The sequence below is a fragment of the Clytia hemisphaerica genome, unplaced genomic scaffold, assembly GCF_902728285.1.
Source record: "Clytia hemisphaerica strain Z4C2 unplaced genomic scaffold, Clytia hemisphaerica genome assembly, whole genome shotgun sequence".
In the NCBI taxonomy this organism is placed as follows: domain Eukaryota; kingdom Metazoa; phylum Cnidaria; class Hydrozoa; order Leptothecata; family Clytiidae; genus Clytia; species Clytia hemisphaerica.
Window position 1 is genome coordinate 635269 of NW_027103770.1, and position 16025 is coordinate 651293.

Consider the following 16025-nt stretch of genomic DNA (forward strand, 5'->3'; position numbering starts at 1 on the left):
AAATTTTGATTTTTGGGGTCTAAGGACGAGTTTTTTGCCAAAACTAGGCTAAAACTTTGGGGCAGCCTGGAGATTTCAAAAATGGTCGAATTTTGCTGAAATTTGGTACACTTTTTCCTTGGTTGAATATCTGGGGGAGTTTTTTCATGTTTTGAAAATTTTTATTTTTGGGTTCTAGGGACGAGCTTTTTGCCAAAACGAGGCTAAAACTTTGGGGCAGCCTGGGGACTTAGAAATGGTCAGATTTGGCTGATATTTGGCACACCTGTTCCTTTGGTGAATATTTGAGGATTTATTTTCCATTTTTCAAAAGTTTTAATTTTTGAGGCCTGATCACTGTTTTGTTTCATTACATTGGGCCTATGAATAATTTGAAGCTACTGAATTGGTGCCAAGGGCGTCGCGCACGTTTGATTATAAAGTAAAATCTTTAAAACTTATTATCTAAACTGGGCGCAGAATAATTGAAATAAGATTAAAATTCTTTGCTCAATCAAGAGATATACAATTCCCAAGATGATTGAATAGTTTTTGGAGATTGAAGTATACAAGTCATAAAATTTCGCATAAATCATGAGGTTTTTGCTTTACACCAAAATTTTTCCGCCCTTTTTTTGGGACACGCGGATTTCCAACCCGTTTTGGTGGATAAACTAGATACCTTATCGGAAAAAAAATGTCGGGGGTAAGTGACGAAAATTTTGAGGGGTTGACGAAATTTTCCCCCGACGAATTTTTTCCCCGATATTTTATCACCCGACCAAAACTTTTACCCAATTTTTTAAACCCCAACCAAAATTACAATCTAAATTTTTTACACCTTTATTAACCGAAATTAGTGCTTTAAACGTCGAATTACAAGATCTTTTTTCGAGCCATTTCATTTGGACAATTTAGTTGGGTGAAAGTGACTAAATTATAAATTTGGTCGGGGAAAAGTGACGAATTTGAAATTTCGGTCGGGGGAAAGTGAGGAAAATGTCTTCTGGGTGACGAAATTTTTCCCCGACGAAAAAAAACTCCGACTAAATAAAACTCTGCCATTTTTTTCCCAGATAAGGAAGTGGTTTATAGCCTTTCAATGCACAATTTTGTTCCGGAAGATTAATACGAAGGATCGGAACTGTAACATGTGAACGTAGTCTTATTTTAAGCATTCGCTTTCAAACCAAGGTTATCAAGGGACCTTATCGGAGTTTTTTATTTTTCTAAAACAGAAATGCATTGCGGGATTGTTTCGGGGGTATTACAATAGAATTTCCTCGAGGAATTCCTAAGAGATTTCTATTGTAATACCGCCCCGAAACAATCCCATAATACATCACTTTTTTAGAAAAATCAAAAACTCCAAAAAGATCTTTTCAAATTAGAATAACGTGTGTAAAAGTCAATGAAATAACAGCGTCATACCAACTTTCATTTCAGTTACCACCCGTTCGAAATCTCTATCCAACGATTTAAACGAAGAAGCTTTCAACCTCAAGAAAGCAAGTCATCAATCACAAAGCGTGACCACCCTTCAACGCCCTTCACGTTCGCCCTTTACCATTCGTCGTGTCAAAGCAGTCAAACCTGATAAAATCACTGTTAGCAACAATAATAACAGTCAAAATGGCGGACTGAGTAGTGCAAGCAAGAAACGTTCAGTTTTCCACCGGCGGAAATCACATTCTAATGGTATAATTTGTTTTTATTTTCTTCATCTTTTCTTCTTGTGACTGTAAAGGAAGAAGCTTAAAAGATATCCATCGTGAATTATTTAGAAATTTACTGGCCTTCATGAATCTGCAATTTAGTGAAAAGTTCAATTTTTCAACTGAATTATAATGATTTGTTAACCGGTTACTTTTTCGAAGCGGGCTACATGGCTTTTTGCGCAATGCAATTGGTTCTTTTCGCATGACGACGGGCCTACATTGTCCAGAGTTGCCCGTCGTTAGGAAAATTCATTGTGACGTCACTTTTTCAAAGGAAAATGAACAATGCGTTGACATCATTTCTCTCATTTTTTATTTCTGACGTCAGAATTTATAGCAATTTTTTATCTCTTTTCGCTTGTTTTTTCTGCTTTATTTCGCTATTTTTCCTGGATAAAGCGCTAAAAATCAATCCAAGTTGAAGGAAACGGTTAACAAATACAATAATGACCGGTTATTTTCGGGCTGTACTGAAAATATTGCCCTCGGTCAACGCAACAACCTAGCAAGCTCGATCGTTACTTGACCTCGGGCAATATTTCTCAGTACAGCCCTCACTAACCGGTCATTATTGTATTAGTATACACTATACAGTATAAAGTAGAAACAGCCAAGATATCTGATTATCTTCTAGACTATCCAACCCCTACCTTTAACATATCGAGTGAAGGTTTGAGTGACTGAGCCATTAACTATCAAGAAATCTGATCAGTATTCAAACTCAAACTCTGTATCCACCGGAGAAAATCTATGTGATGCGAATAAACGGTGCAATCTTAATACAATAATGACCGGTTAGTGAGGGCTGTACTGAGAAATATTGCCCGAGGTCAAGTAACGATCGAGCTTGCTAGGTTGTTGCGTTGACCGAGGGCAATATTTTCAGTACAGCCCGAAAATAACCGGTCATTATTGTATTTGTTAACCGTTTCCTTCAACTTGGATTGATTTTTAGCGCTTTATCCAGGAAAAATAGCGAAATAAAGCAGAAAAAACAAGCGAAAAGAGATAAAAAATTGCTATAAATTCTGACGTCAGAAATAAAAAATGAGAGAAATGATGTCAACGCATTGTTCATTTTCCTTTGAAAAAGTGACGTCACAATGAATTTTCCTAACGACGGGCAACTCTGGACAATGTAGGCCCGTCGTCATGCGAAAAGAACCAATTGCATTGCGCAAAAAGTCATGTAGCCCGCTTCGAAAAAGTAACCGGTTAACAATAATACAATAATGACCGGTTAGTGAGGGCTGTACTGAGAAATATTGCCCGAGGTCAAGTAACGACCGAGCTTGCGAGGTTGTTGCGTTGACCGAGGGCAATATTTTCAGTACAGCCCAAAAAAAACCGGTCATTATTGTATTTGTTAACCGTTTCCTTCAGCTTCGATTGATTTTCAGCGCTTTATCCAGGAAAAATAGCGAAATAAAGCGAAAAAAACAAGCGAAAAGAGATAAAAAATTGTTATAATTTCTGACGTCAGAAATAAAAAATGAGAGAAGTGATGTCAACGCATTGTTCATTTTCCTTTGAAAAAGTGACGTCACAATGAATTTTCCTAACGACGGGCAACTCTGGACAATGTAGGCCCGTCGTCATGCAAAAAGAACCAATTGCATTGTGCAAAAAGTCATGTAGCCCGCTTCGAAAAAGTAACCGGTTAACAATATATAATACTTCCCCCTTTTCGCACAGATCTTTACCACAATTTTACAATTTTTCAATCATTGAATAAGAACAGTTTTTTTTCTGTCGCCAAATTGGTGATCGTAATCTGAAGGAGTATTTACACTAATTTGTTCACTAATAGACTAAGCTATTTAAAAAGTTATTTGTTATGAAAGTTGAATGTATGTATAAGAACTCTTGTGTAAAACAGTCTTCCCTATTCCCTTACGGAAGAATTTGACCAAAGATAAAACAAAAACAGAGAGTATGCCTAATCAGTAACTATTTAGTTATAACTTATGCTTATAAGCTTAGCCTTTAAATTATCAAATTCAGTCAGCTACAAAATTATTGATTATAGTCACAAAATTGTGGTATATACCCTCCAAGTGGAAGTCTCGACTAATCTCGATTTTCCCATGCACTACACTTCGATTTAATGCAGATTAATGTGCTTTTGTCAGATATAAGAAGTTCTCAAAGAAAGTTAAAGGACTAGTTAAATCTAGACTAATAGCTATTGTCTCTTATACTTAATACGATAATTCAGTCACAGCAGGCGGCCGGTGGATAAGCTATTTTGTAAGCTCTACAATTTATGCGCCTCCTTGCATAGGTTGTGATAAAAGTAGATCTGTAGGCTCTCATTCGTAGAGGCTAATAACATTTAATAAAATCATTAGACTGGAGTCGTTTATAATGCATGTAATACTAATAATAAACACAAATAATGATACGGGATTTAGTTTGTTGGTTTGTATAAACGGCTGGAAGAATCCGGTGTTCCAGCCTTATAGATACCGGGCCTAGCTACGCAGAAACTTGCGTAGCGAAAAAACAATTTATCAAGCAACAACAAACTCTCAAAATAAAATCAACTCAAATGAAACATTTTTAACACACAAATCCACACATTTTATTTTCAAGAACTTTTTTTGAGCGGGAAAAAATTTTAATTGCGATATTGACACTTTTTTTTTTGTTTGGAGTTGGTGCACAAAGGTTTCTAGACGACTAAAATTTATTTTTTTGCTTTATTTCTAATATGACTGAATTAGTCGTCTAGCTTGCTAGACTATAAAATCATGGACGATAACCATACCTGGCAATATCTACAAATACGACGGACCGGTTACGACGCTGTACCAGAATTCCACAAGAAATCCCGATATTTTCCTCTTCCCGTCGCTAAAAACGCTGAAATTTCATTCGCCGTACCAGATTCAAAAAGCTTCCATTGTGCCTGATAACTAGAAGCTAACCTTACCAACAAATAACATGTGTAGTATGTCTTTTGATTTTTGCACCACCTTACAAACCATCAAAATCGACGTTCAAAATCGAATGCACTCGGCCATAGAGACTTTATATGGCCTTACAAACATAGGCTTTTGTTTTTTCTTATCATGGATGATTCAGCGTGAATATTTTCAACCAAATTGACTGACATCGTCAGATTCTAGTTGACCAGATCGACATGCTTTACTATCGCTTAACTGAAACAAGGACCCTCGGCAATGTTCAAAGAAACAAGTTTTTTTTCACTTTCAACTGAAAAAGTCAGAGTCAGTAACTTACTACCGAAAGAATGAACGGTGGAGTGCCGATAGTCCCAATATAGGAGAGAAGAGGAGCAATCTCATTATGATAAAGATGATAATCAAGCATTCCATTTGGCATTTTAAGTAATCTACTTTAGGGATTGTTGATGCTGTATTTTAAAAGATTCTATCATTAAAGACCGCTTTTGGCAGCTTTCAGATTGATTTTCGTCGTACTTTCAAAAGGAAAAGAATTTTGTTTACCTGCACAAAAGTTTACTTTCGAATACTTGCAAGGATATTTATATTCGTGAGCAAAATGTTTTCCAGTAGAAGAGCAAGTTGTTTTGGATTTTGATTATTTTCACCATATTATTTTACTGATTGTTTGTTCGGAAGAACAAAGAGTCAAATGGTTTTTATTGGTAACAGCAGTTTGACCGGCATGAGACGCAATGACTTTGGATATACGCCATCGTTGGCCATTTCCTCACCGTTGATATCTCCTTCTTACACTACCAGACGATTCACTCTAACACTTGGTAAGTGATTTAATATTTATGTAATTTTCTATTAAGCAACCTTGTTGCCCTCTAGCTGTGTGGCTGTTCTCTAATTCAAAAGTCTGCCTTATTATTATGTGGACAATTTGTTTACTTCTCAGTTTACCCACAAATCTTTGAACCAGTAGAAAAAAATATTGACTTTTCTCATTTTCGTTTTTCTTCTTCATTTTTGAATATTTTAAAAATCCTTGTCTATTTACCATGGAAATAACTTTCCTGCAGTGTACGACATTTTATATCATAGCATAAATGCGTGCTGAGAAACTATATTTAAAAAGTAAAGTGTCCACATACTTTTGAGACGACTTTAGTCTAGAGAACTAGTCCGACTAACGTTGTTTCAATCTTTTGCTTAACAAAGAATTATGTGCTCCTTATAATGTTTTATGAACATTTCATCACGTTTATATGCTTTGATTTCTTCTCTACTGTTGGTGAAATAATTTAACGGCTCGGTTGATGGAGTCATGAACATATAAACGACTGGACATCCATCTCCTTTGTCTTTTTGTAGAAAGGGCTGCTAGCTTCGTTGCTGCCTCGTTAAAAGCATAAAATGAAACAATAGATTTTGATGATATACCACTTGGGAATACCTTACTAACAACGTCAAAACTTCGACAAAAGTCTCTGTTGTTCTACTCTTCTAATGTCTTTCATCTATATCATAACAAAGATAACAGAGGCAAAATCATCGTCAGCTTGTCAAAACTCCGACTAATATTTCTAAATTTTGACTTAAAAGTGTCTAGTAATTTTAGAGAGTATCACATTCTAATTTCGATATTCTTATTACACAGGCTCTTCTTAACTTTGGCAAGCTATTTTTTTCATGTCATAAAAAAAATTATTGGAGTGACAAAAGGGATTCAAAAGTATACACGCAGTTGAAATTCTGCATTTCAGAGTTGAAAATGTTGATAAAATAAATTACAAACTTGTAAAAAAAATCGAAAATAATTTTTTTGTACATTAGGAGTAATGTTTAAGCTCTATCAATCTTTTTACCTAAATAATTCAAAGATATAAAATTATGACGGAATATTGTCGGATTTTTCATACCAATTTTGAAATACAGACGGCAACGAAGCTCGCTTCAAAGAGACAATAATAGATAGATGTCCAGTCGTTTATATGTTCATGCTGGATGGAGTAGAGTAGAGTATGTCAACACTTTATTCCTAGTTTCTTAAAGGTTTTGTTTTTAAATAAGATTGATATCGTTTGCTTATTCATCAATTTTGATTCACAAGCTTTTTCACATTGGATTGACACGGATGTGGAGCAAGATTGGTCAGAAAGTGGAAACGAAAAATATGTTTTTGCTTATATCAGCATAATATAAAAATAGTCAGACACTGTCCTGATATGAAATATGTGTCTGATATGAAACGAGAACACTTATGTTAAAATAAAATCTTTAAGAAAGAATCTATAGTGATACATTTTCTTTATCATCTAATCTAATGTCATTTAATCCGACCCTGATCTACTTGGATTTAATCCCAGTAATAACTAATTACCAAATAACAAAATCAAACAAAAATATTCCCACCAGTCAAGGAACAAACCCTTCATCTTATTTCCTACACAGTCAATAACTGTTTATCTATAATTTTTGCTCGTTTTTGGCATTTCTTCCAGCCTGGAAATTAGACATTTAAAACAAATAATTTCTTCTTTTTTTTTGTAAGAATATTTTGGCTGAGGCTCGACTCTTTCTTAATCTTTCAATATTTTTTGGTTCAAGGATCTTATCTGTTCTAGATACTTTTAATTTCCTTACTTCTGGAGACAGACAGGGCTTTCAAAATCATTATTTCTTATTAATTTTTGAAGCAAGAAGCTACGATTGTTCTCAATTTTGTTCATAAAGTCTGCAAAAACTAAGCTTTGTTTTCTTTTAAATCTTTCTTATAAAACTCCATCCTTTGTGTGTGGGAATGTTTCACTCACTGGGATCATTTAAGTTTCTAACTTTAAGAGACATCTCACCCGGTCATTTTATTCTCAGCATGCCTTTTTAATATTCCAATAAATACGACAATGTTTTCTTTGGCTTTGGAATATACATGCTTTTTTATATAAGAACCTGTACATTTTGGTGTGTGCCGTTCTCAATTCTGATAAGTGACTAGTGCTTTCAGTCGTTTTTGAAATCGAAGGCTGGCAATGTTTTTCATTTTTGTTTTTTTTCAAGTTTTTAGGTTTCGTTTTTCAGTTTCACCCTTTTTTAATAAAAACTTTTTTTTAATGAAATTCTTCTCGCATCTCTTCTTGATTTTGAACTTCTCGACTGTTCTTATTAAATGCTACTTTTACAAGAAGTTCTTTTGAGAAGATTGTATAGTTTGCCATGATTTTAAGATTTCTTCAAATATTTCTTTGGATGTTTGGTGGTATGCTGTTTTTTGACTGGGAGCTTATCGTTGTTAGCTAAAGGTTGTCTTAATATGGATTGTTCGTTACATAAGCGGGTGGCTTGCAAAATTATGTAACTAATTAATTTCTTTGACTGGGTGTAGAAACTTTTGAAAAATTTGTTCTGTTAGGTCATCTATTTAGATCATTGCAAACAATACGTGAAAACACTGTTTTGATACAACCTCCATATTCGCCTAATCGAATACTTTCTATCAATCGGTTTGCTGTTTTGGAACATTTTAATCCAAGATCGGTTTAATCTTTAAATAGAAGGACCTACCCTCTTTTTTGAATCTCATTCTCGGCATATTTCGATTTAATACTCATGACGTAAATGGTTGTCTCAAAGTTAGGTATTATGTAATTTTAGTTTTTCTATACCTATAAAACTTTTGTGTCACCACTACTTACTGATTTGATACCTTGAATCTTTGGGTGTAGTAAAAATTTACTGAACTTTGTATTTCTATATGGGACTTGAGAATTATTTACACTATATGGTCGAAAATTCATTGATAACTGGGTATGAGAAATCTTTTGCAACCTTCTGGTAAAGCTGGTTGGTTTGATATGAAAGGTATTATTGCTCTTAGATTTTACAAAAGTGTAGATAGATACGAAATGGGTGGGAGAAATCTCTTGGTACATAAAATTTCTGAAAAGATTACGGAGAAATTTGCTTAACTTTCTGAAGCGATGGTATTCTAATATTTCACAATCATGTAGAAATCCTTGTTTATGATTTCCCCAAAAAAACGTTTTTTTCGGATTTGTCAGACACTTGTGAATTTCTCTTTAGGTCTACTTTGGCTATTTTATATTTTTAAAAGCTGAAATATAAGACAAAGGCTTGATAAATGTGTCCCTGTACGTTTCGATAAATTTCTGTTGGACAGGCTAACAAGTAAGGAGCCTTTGATAGGGTTGAGCCGATGTTTGACGTGGATAGTTGAGTAATCTAAGGACTTTTAGACAGTCTTTTGATCTTTTTTACGGGGTCCAGCCGGCTCGTTTTTCTTCCTCAAAGTGGGGATTCGGGAATTCCTGGTTTGTGACGCAGACCCCCACAGACAACTCGGCCATCGCTTCCTAAACGAGCGTTCGTTAGTTAATGTTACATTTAGTTAAATTGTAATAAAATTAGAAGCTCTTGTTAAATGAGTAACATATGTGTCCTTTAAGTGTCTCCATCAACTTTTAGACAGTCTTTTGATCATTTTCACGGGGTCTATGGCCAGTCAGCCAGCGGGCTCGGCTTTTCTTCCTCGATGTGGGGATTCGGGAATCCCTGGTTTGAGACGCAGACGCCCACAGACAACTCGGCCATCGCTTCCTAAACGAGCGTTCGTTAATGTTGCATTTAGTTAAATTGTAATAAAATTAAAAGCTCAGCGTAAACTTAAAATCCGTAAATATGAAAAATCTTTAAAGCGCCGAAAACGCTATACTACCATAAGCCGTGTGTCCTAGCTTTGTGTATACGGGTTAGTTAACTAGGCTATTAAAAGCTCGTGTTAAATTAGTAACATATGTGTCTTTTAAGTGTCTCCATCAAACTATATTTAAACTTTTGACAAATCAGATGTAATCTTTTCAACCTCTGTAATTGTTTATCAAATGATAAATACTTTGAAATCTAACTAAAATTCAATCAAGGTATTTGTATCGACTTAACTTTTTAATCTTTTCATAATCACTTGTGGTTGTTTTTCGATTATCTGTACTAGATTTTATGTCATCATTTTAAAACATTTTGATTTGTCTGGCGCTTGTTGTCTCGGATGATGGACATCTGTTGAATGGGAATAACCAAGCTGGTAGAAAAAGTCAAAACAACGTTGTGTGCCGGTGAAATATCGTGTTAAACTGAGTTCTTTATTTTCCTTTAAAAAATATTTTTTTGTTCTAGCCTGTAGACCAATTCTTACCCAACTTCTTGCTATGTGGTGGTAGAACATTACGGCTAAGGCTTACATTTTCTAAATATTCTAAAGTATCTGAATTTCAAAGAGCTAATTTTGAACCACTTAGTGTCTTTTCTATGTCAGAATTTTCGTGTAAGCCATATTTTTAATCAGCTTTGGTGTCAACTATTGCTACACCATAGTCTACGAAGTGTAATTGTGTATGTGGAGTTCACAGCTGTGTTATTGCAATGAAAGGAGTACATGTGCTTATGATGTTATCTTCTGATCAGTCACTAGAATTATTGGAAAACCAATGGATCTAGCGAGACTTGAACATAAAACAATGCCATTCACGGGCAAATCTTACCATTGAGGTACTGGTAGTAAGTGGTACTTGAGTGCAAATCCAATTGGCAAAGTTTATTATTTGCATTATTTTTTATTGTTTTGTCGGTGAAAATGTTAGGTTTAGGTGTGGTTAATCTACTCGAGATTACTTCCCAGCTGGCAAAAATCTTTTTATTTTCTAAGCTCAATTAATGTTAAAGACATATTTTATGTAATTTTTAGAGCGTTAAACTTCCTTTTTTATTTTGTGTTGATTCTTACAAAAGAAATAGATAGTTCACATATTTTCAATCAAACGATAATCGATCGTTTTGGAAATCAAGTGAAAGTTGTATGTTGTAATAATCCAACATGAAACCCCACTGAGAAGGTTTTCATTATAAATAAATGTCCTATTGTCTTTTTACTTGAAATGTTGGCATATTGCATATAGGGGTTATGTTTAAAATTAAAATATATTTTTTCATAAGAAATATAGTTAAAACAACAAGCTTAACTTTTTAAGTTTTTTTCTAAATCCTGACCCTAATGGACTATGAGAACTAATTTTTGTATAACTGAAATCATTTAAAGCTCCTTTTTAAAGGAATCTCTTGCAAGAGCAGGTAGTTGATTGTCTTTGCATGCAGATTCCATAGCTCTAGGTATACATCACGTGAAGAAGAAAAAATTATTGAAAGCATCAACCAGGGAGTAAAATACTTCAACCAAAATGATTTTACAAGCACAACTTTTTTGTCATTATAAGATGAGAGACTGTACTAAATACTTGAAGTATTGCTCTATCTCAGTATGTTATAATAAATACATCAAAAAAGCTTTCTTTGATTAATCTCTATACAACTGTAAAGGATTTATCAGTGTGTAGTTAATCATCTCAACCATAATTTTTTTTCTTTCATTCTCTCTCCTTCTAGCTATACTTAGTTTTTGAAAGAATTTTTATGATGTTTTGTCGAATAAGTTTGTTTTCTATCAAATCTGTTAAAATCTTGTTGTTGGTGGAATGATGATTTTAGTCAAATTTTTTGGACCTTTGGAGACTTGTATATGTGGGAATACTAAACTGTACTGTTAAAAAACACTTTAAACACAAGGCATATATTGTTTAGAAGGTTTTATGTTTATCGAAATGTCTATTTTTTCAATCTATCAAATAGAAGGAGGGGCGTATCCAACCTCAATCCGTTAAGACTTTCGCATTCTTTAAAATCCTCAAAAACTAGATATCATCAATAACCAAGGAAGTATTTAGATGTCGCGACCCTTTGGTTTTTTGTTTTGATTTTGCAAGCCTCGCTTCTTGGAAAAAAAATATTTTAAAGAAAGACGCCTTTTTAATCAGTACAAGTAATTCGGTATTGGCTGAACGGCTGAACTGAAGAATTCATGGTATTCATGATGTAATGTTTTATACGAAAGCACCCAAAAAAGACCAGGTGATTGCCACTAATTTTTAATCTAAACAATCAAAACTAGCGGCAAACGCCCGGGCTTTTTGGTCACTTCCCTAAACCATTATGTCATGAATTACTTTCAATTTATCCTGCAGCAATGTGTGTGAACTATTATATCCAATAAATTTTCCTTGCGAATGCTTAAAATGCTTTATCAAAAGGTTTTTTCAACGTTGATAGGATGTTCATAAAGGCATTATTAGGTTAATGTTGGAACGGCGTTGTGTTCCAGCCTGGTACCTTGGCGAGTCTAGTTGATTTCTATTTGGAATTAGAAAAAAACGATATCCCGAGGTTGATTGATTTGAACCGTTGACATCTTAGCTCCATGTCATTTTCGTCATTCTACTTTCTTTGCCGCGTCCCAAACTTCGGTTTTATTTCTATTAATAAATGTTTTACTTCAGTTGTGGGTCCCTTTACAGTATTTTGAAAGGGACAGTGTGCTTGACATTTGATTCGTTTTAACATCATCCTATCGAGGAATTTTCTTTCTTTTTAAATCACCTTTAAATCACGGTTAAATGCATTTTCTTTTCATAATCTGTACTTGTTTGTTTGGAAGTGCGTGTTGTTATACAGGATCAATAGTTTATGAAGTAAGGATTTTCTACTTTCTTCCATTACTCCAGATATGAAATTCCGTGAACCAGAGCCAAGCTTCAACGTTTTTGCATATTGGGCTTTTCCAGAAAAAAAACCGTGCACCCCCTGTTGAGGAGGTCCATTTCCATTTCAAGGGGGTATGGTTTAAAATGCAGTGGAATTCCATAGCAATAGACAAAAATCCGTCAAAAATAAGTAGATTTCCATGGGGGTAATGAATGAAAATCTGTAAAAATTCGGAATTCCAGAGGGATTTGATCCCAAAATTGCCCGGAATTCCAAGGGGGTAGTTCACAAAAGATTGGAGCTCCTCAACAGGGATGTATGTTTATCTCTGGAAAAGCCCTTTGTGCTTTTCAAATTTATTTGATGAGGAAAGAATTTCTACGTTCCTCTCTGTCTCTTGCTTATTGAGACCGTTTACTCATTTCATTGAAAACAGAGGGCTTATAATTTCCCGAAAACTTTTAAGCTTTTCTTTTTTGCTTTCAGTGGTAGCAATTAAAATGAAAAGAAAATATATTGCTATTTCGAAAAGATTTTGTTTGTGAATATTATATTGTTTGTTTGTTAAAAATGTCTTATCTATTTTCAACGCCAAAAAGTGGTAGGTAACTTACACTCTGGCAAAATGAAGACATCATTTTGATGCAATTTCTTTATTACTAGTCTTCTATACCAAATTTGAATTCTACTTACAGAAGGCTGTAATAGAAAGCCGATTATAGGTTTCCAAAGCTTACTCAAGCTTTTATTGTGGTTGTGGTACCTCAGCTATCTATAAAACCCTCTTTTAATTTCCATGATTTTTATATTTAATGATTTATGCTCGGTTTATCTGTCGCACTGACTTTATAAAATTAACGCTTATCATTACGAGATCATTACGGTTGCTTTAGACCTTAAGAACGACTTGCAAATGCATCATTGGAGCATGAAGGTAATAAAGATAGATGGAGAGTCAATGCCTTTTGTTCTATTCTGATTTATCATCGGAAGCAAACAGCTGTTTGGTTGCTTTAGGAATGAGATGATTAATTTTGGGTATACTCGCGGGAATATTTAAGATGAATGAAAAGACATATAATAGCCTTGTCATGAAAAATTGAAAAAAACTTCACATAATAAGCACAATACTCCAAACTTCTAGGGGAAGCTGCCCATAAAGCCATCGATAGATTTAAAAAAGAATTACGTTTTACGATTAGGAACCTTGTATCGATTATTTTGTCAGAGTATGAAAACTGCTGCCCACTTAGACGTGAAGATTTTAAGATAAGAAACTTTCAATGATAATGTGATGCGACTCTCAATGTTCACAAAATGCCAGCCCAAAAATATATCCTTATGAAATCAATATATTCTTTTATCCTTAAATCAGTTGAAACTATTTCGAATCGCATTTTAACTAATATTTCTCGCAAAATTAAGTTTTTCAAAATAAACGGACCAGTCTCTTTCTGTTCTTTTAAAGTTATAAATTGATGTTTTTTGCTTCCAATGATGGTACATCAAAGAAAAGCCGCTTTGAATAGATTTATAAAAGATTTCAACGACCATTTAGGTCATTACCGAGACGTTTTCTCTCCATCTGTATTTTTATTACATTCATGATTGGAGATACCTTTTCATAAATTACGTTACAAACACCACTTGCCTCGTTTTGAAGTTATTGTCATGGTAATTAACTCCCAGCGGATTTTATTAAAACTACTTTTTATTCATAAAAAAGTCATTTAATGTCTCAAGGGACATAATCACCATGGTAATTGTTTGAATACGAGGCAAGTGATGTTCGTGACGTAATTTATGAAATCGTGTATTAATATATTTTTCTCTTTTCTAGAACCAATCGATTCTGAAAGCAGAATGGTGATCCGGCGTAACAGATCACCAATTTCGCCAAACCGTGTTTTGACAAGTTCGACGTCGTTCACTGAAACTTCCGATCCGATACTCTCGGCGGCAGGTCCACGCCGTAAGAAATTCAGCGTTCCGTCAAGGGGAACCTTTGACGCGAACCTATCGGGTATTGATTTACCAGCCGTAACGAGTGATATAGAACGGCGACGTCAACGTATCCGAAGAATTTCGAATGGTATGCCACCGCCGCCAGTTTCGTCAAAATACCGTGGTTACTTGCCTAGAAGTAGTAATACGATTTCACCTAAACTGAGTGAAGATTCGAGTTGCTTGTCAACTCGGTTTAACTCATCACCATCACGATATGGAAGTGCTTATGATAATGGTATATAATTAGCTAGCTAGCAGTTTATATAACAATGCTTTACGCGAACACATACTTACTATTTTCTTTGAAATTTTGCCATTCCAAAAGTAAATTTAAAGAAAAACAACAATGTTTTTAAAATTGAGCAAAAGCTTTTCGATTAAAAATCATCTTCAGTGCTACAAATGATGTTACTTACTAAATGTAAGGGTTTATTGCTAGCTGTCTCTACTGCGGTCGAGTAAAGATTGTGATAGCGTAAGCAAAAAAAGAAGCTTATAATCTTCATTTTAACAGGATTTTACAGATCTATTGTTCGATCATAACTTTTCTTTTCCTAGTAGTTTGTGATAGTACGTTACAAAGTCACGGTGATGTAAGTATCGCATATTTAGATTAGTTTATACGTGATGTTGAGTTTTATCACCTGCAGTATTGATTGAAGTTGAACGGAAAGTTAGTAGCTTTCATCTTAGCAAGAAGGGAAGTACATTATGATCAATGTTCACGATGATACTTCTCTTTTCGAAGTAGGAACCTTTTATCTTTGGCTTGAAACTTCAATACACTAAGTATCGATTCCTTGTGTTAGGAAAGTAGCAAAAGGGTCTACAGAACCATATAGCAATTACAGTCATTACATTGTAGCGTATAATTGCTTTTGATTTCCAAAAAAAACAATCTTTTTCATCGGATTTTTTGTACTGATTGCTAAAAAGATGGCGAAACTTTTCTCTTTTATCTCAGCAACTTGGCATTGTCACCTTAAACTTTAATTGGTTAATTTTAAAATTTTTAACACAATTAAGCCCCCCCCCCCATCTTGAATCGCCGGAATGAATGTAAATCAGTAACATTTTTGATCATTTTAAATTCCTTAAATTTTAGATAAGTCTTCCTACTCATCAAGAGATCGCCGTGGACTTTTATTCTCCTCCAAAAATGGAAGAACTTCAGAGAAAATCAATTTCTCAGATGATAACAGGTCTGGCACGGAAACGCCGCCAAAATCTACTGCGGCGTCTGAAAAAGATCCATACAAGGGGGATTCCGTGGAGGTTCATGTAAACAAGAACACGAAAGGTGAAGAAGAAGGATCGAGCGATCAACAGCAAAAGTAAGTTTTTTCACGTTTTTTCCTGTCTAGTTTTTTCCTCTTCTCTGTAGTTATTTATGTTTTCCTTTTGTTGTGTAAAATTTCTTTAGGTTTCTATTTTTCTTAGTTGGGACATACATTCCTTTTGCTGTTAAACTTGAGGGGTTAACTGATTTATTTTTCCTGCTGCAAGCAAACTTTTTTACCATGAAGTCGGGTATTGTATTGCATCCAGTGGAGAGGGAAACATGCATAGCCCTCAAATGAATGACCTGGCTCGTCATTAAGAATATAAAGTTAAATCAAAACAGAAATGATAGAGCTGCAAGTGGAGCTGTGTAGTTGATTTGTTTTGAAATTTTGCTGCTTTGATAAAATAGGTCTTTTTTAAAACCATGCATAATTATTACAATATGCATGATACAGTAATTATGCATGGCTCTATCATGGTTTTTATGGCTGGACTACATAATTATAGACCATTT

The 16025-nt window shown here is 34.4% G+C and overlaps 1 protein-coding gene across 10 annotated transcripts in view; it reads left to right on the forward strand.

Moving 5' to 3' along the window:
* The window catches only part of LOC136805865 (girdin-like), a 59639-nt gene that overhangs the window by 25821 nt on the left and 17793 nt on the right, over nt 1–16025 (forward strand). For 6 of the 10 annotated variants that reach the window (XM_067062422.1, XM_067062431.1, XM_067062424.1 and 3 more), the window contains 2 exons: nt 1426–1677; nt 15333–15561. In XM_067062422.1, coding sequence (XP_066918523.1) covers nt 1426–1677; nt 15333–15561 — 481 coding nt within the window. Of the gene's footprint in view, nt 1–1425; nt 1678–5252; nt 5449–8375; nt 8474–12704; nt 12822–14060; nt 14463–15332; nt 15562–16025 lie in introns of those variants that run through there. The other 4 variants (XM_067062423.1, XM_067062427.1, XM_067062432.1 and 1 more) reach the window with 4 other exon arrangements.